This window comes from Impatiens glandulifera, chromosome 5, assembly GCF_907164915.1.
Source record: "Impatiens glandulifera chromosome 5, dImpGla2.1, whole genome shotgun sequence".
NCBI classification, from domain to species: Eukaryota; Viridiplantae; Streptophyta; class Magnoliopsida; order Ericales; family Balsaminaceae; genus Impatiens; species Impatiens glandulifera.
This window is the reverse complement of record NC_061866.1, coordinates 12,159,027-12,161,068: the sequence shown is the minus strand read 5'-3', so window position 1 is coordinate 12,161,068 and position 2,042 is coordinate 12,159,027. Positions and strand designations below refer to the sequence as shown.

Genomic DNA, 2,042 nt, shown 5'->3' with positions numbered 1-2,042 from the left:
AATACTTAAACCAGACCTAAAAATAATCAAATAATTAAAATTTTGATAAAAAACATTGTTTTTTTTCTTATGATTGATAAACTTATTTAAAAAAAAAACTTACTAGATAATTAGAAATAGAATTATATAAAATATAATGATGTTTATAACTAATTAATTGGGGGAAATTTGACGAAATGACCCTAATGATTGCTATAATTGCATATGTGGTCACCCGATAATTTAAATTGATCTGATGACCACTTTATTTTTTTTGGACGAAAATACCCTTTTCGCGTAACGCGAAGAAATCTCGCGTTTCGCAAAGTGGATTAGAGTTTTGTATAAATACTCAAATTTTTTCATTTCCTTCATTTCTTTCATTTCCTTTCTCTTTCTGCTCTTGTTCGACGGCGGCTACAATGATGGCGGCTACGGCTATGGCGACGGTGGAAAACATCAATGATAAGAAAACTCTAACCCTGAATCGATTTATGTTCATCATACAGATTTATGTTCTTATTTCCATGATCTTCATTTCAAACTCTAACCCTAAATCGATTTATGTTCATGTTTCCAGTATCTTCATTTGAAAACCCTAAATCAATTTATGTTCTTATTTCTATTATCTTCATTTCAAACGATTTATGTTCTTAATCAAACCTAAACCCTAAATAAATTTAATATGTTCTTATTGTTCATATTAGTTCATATTGGTTCATATTTTGATCATCTTATTGTTCATATTGGTTTTCATATTGGTTGTTCATAATGTCAATGATGATATTTGTAGTTAATCTTGTTTTTTGATTCTAAGGTGAATATTTTTTATTTCATTTTCTCGTATACTCTGATTCGGTTCTGTTACGCGAAGGCCTTCCCGTTACGCGAAGGGCCTTCCCGTTACGCGAAGGGCCTTCCCTTAAGTTTAGGAAATTGGGTTGGTTGCTCCAGTCTGCTTTAACTAGTGAGTGTCTTCCTATTACAAAATTTGTTAAATCTGCTGGAGATGGGATTTACTCCGGTTCTACCTGCAAGCAAGGAGAAATCGAAGCTTTTGTGATTGCCACGGGTGTGCATACCTTTTTTGGTAAAGCTGCTCATCTAGTAGATAGTACAAATCAAGTTGGCCATTTTCAAAAGGTATGTCAGTTTAGTGTTTGTCACCTTTAAATGTATTCATTCATAATTAATCTCATTTATGTTACACAGGTCTTGACTGCCATAGGGAATTTCTGCATATGTTCTATTGTAGTGGGGATGTTGATTGAGATTATTGTGATGTACCTTATTCAGCGTCGATCCTACCGTACTAGAATTGATAATCTGCTAGTACTGCTTATAGGTGGAATTCTCATTGCAATGCCCACTATCCTATCTGTGACAATGACAATCGGTTCACATCGTTTGACTTAGTAGGTTTGTAAACAATCATATCATATCATTCTTCATAAATATATCCTTGTGTTATTAAATCAATTGAATGATTTCAGGGGGCAATCACAAAAAGAATGACAGTAATAGAAGAGATGGCAGGCATGGATGTTCTTTGTAGTGATAAAACTAGAACTTTGACACTAAACAAGTTAACGGTGGACAAAAATCTTATTGAGGTAATTTATTGTTGGACATGATTTCCTCATTTTGAGTTTCTTTATAGTGCATATGATTGTTAGGGGATCATATGGTTTTTTTTGCGTTGAATATGATTGTGTTGTTTGGAGTGATTTTAACATTCAGGCTGTTTCTAGTCGCCAAGGACCGAAGATATAAATGATGCCCGCAATGAATTGTACACCTCCTTTTCTGTATTTCTTTTGTATAATATGTATCAAATAGTAATAGTAGACTTAATGTATAACCAAGTTTTGGATTTGGAATTTCAAGGATTTCTTTTCTCTTGTCTAATAGAAGTTTGTATTGTTGAATGATAATTATTAGGATAATGCACCAAAGATGTGATTTTGTTGTCTTGTCTTGTTTCTTCTAATAATATCCTTATATGTATCTCATGTTGAAAATTATAAGTTTATATAGCACATGTATAATGAAAACTTACTGAA

General features: G+C 32.3%; 1 protein-coding gene across 1 annotated transcript; it reads left to right on the top strand.

Annotated features, from left to right (window-relative positions):
* The first annotated feature begins 404 nt into the window (after positions 1 to 404).
* On the top strand, positions 405 to 1,752 carry LOC124939018 (plasma membrane ATPase 1-like). The gene is made up of 5 exons (XM_047479536.1): positions 405 to 428; positions 934 to 1,122; positions 1,192 to 1,359; positions 1,473 to 1,592; positions 1,720 to 1,752. The coding sequence occupies exons 1-5, from the start codon at positions 405 to 407 to the stop codon at positions 1,750 to 1,752; spliced, it is 534 nt and encodes a 177-aa protein (XP_047335492.1).
* The last annotated feature ends 290 nt before the right edge of the window (positions 1,753 to 2,042 follow it).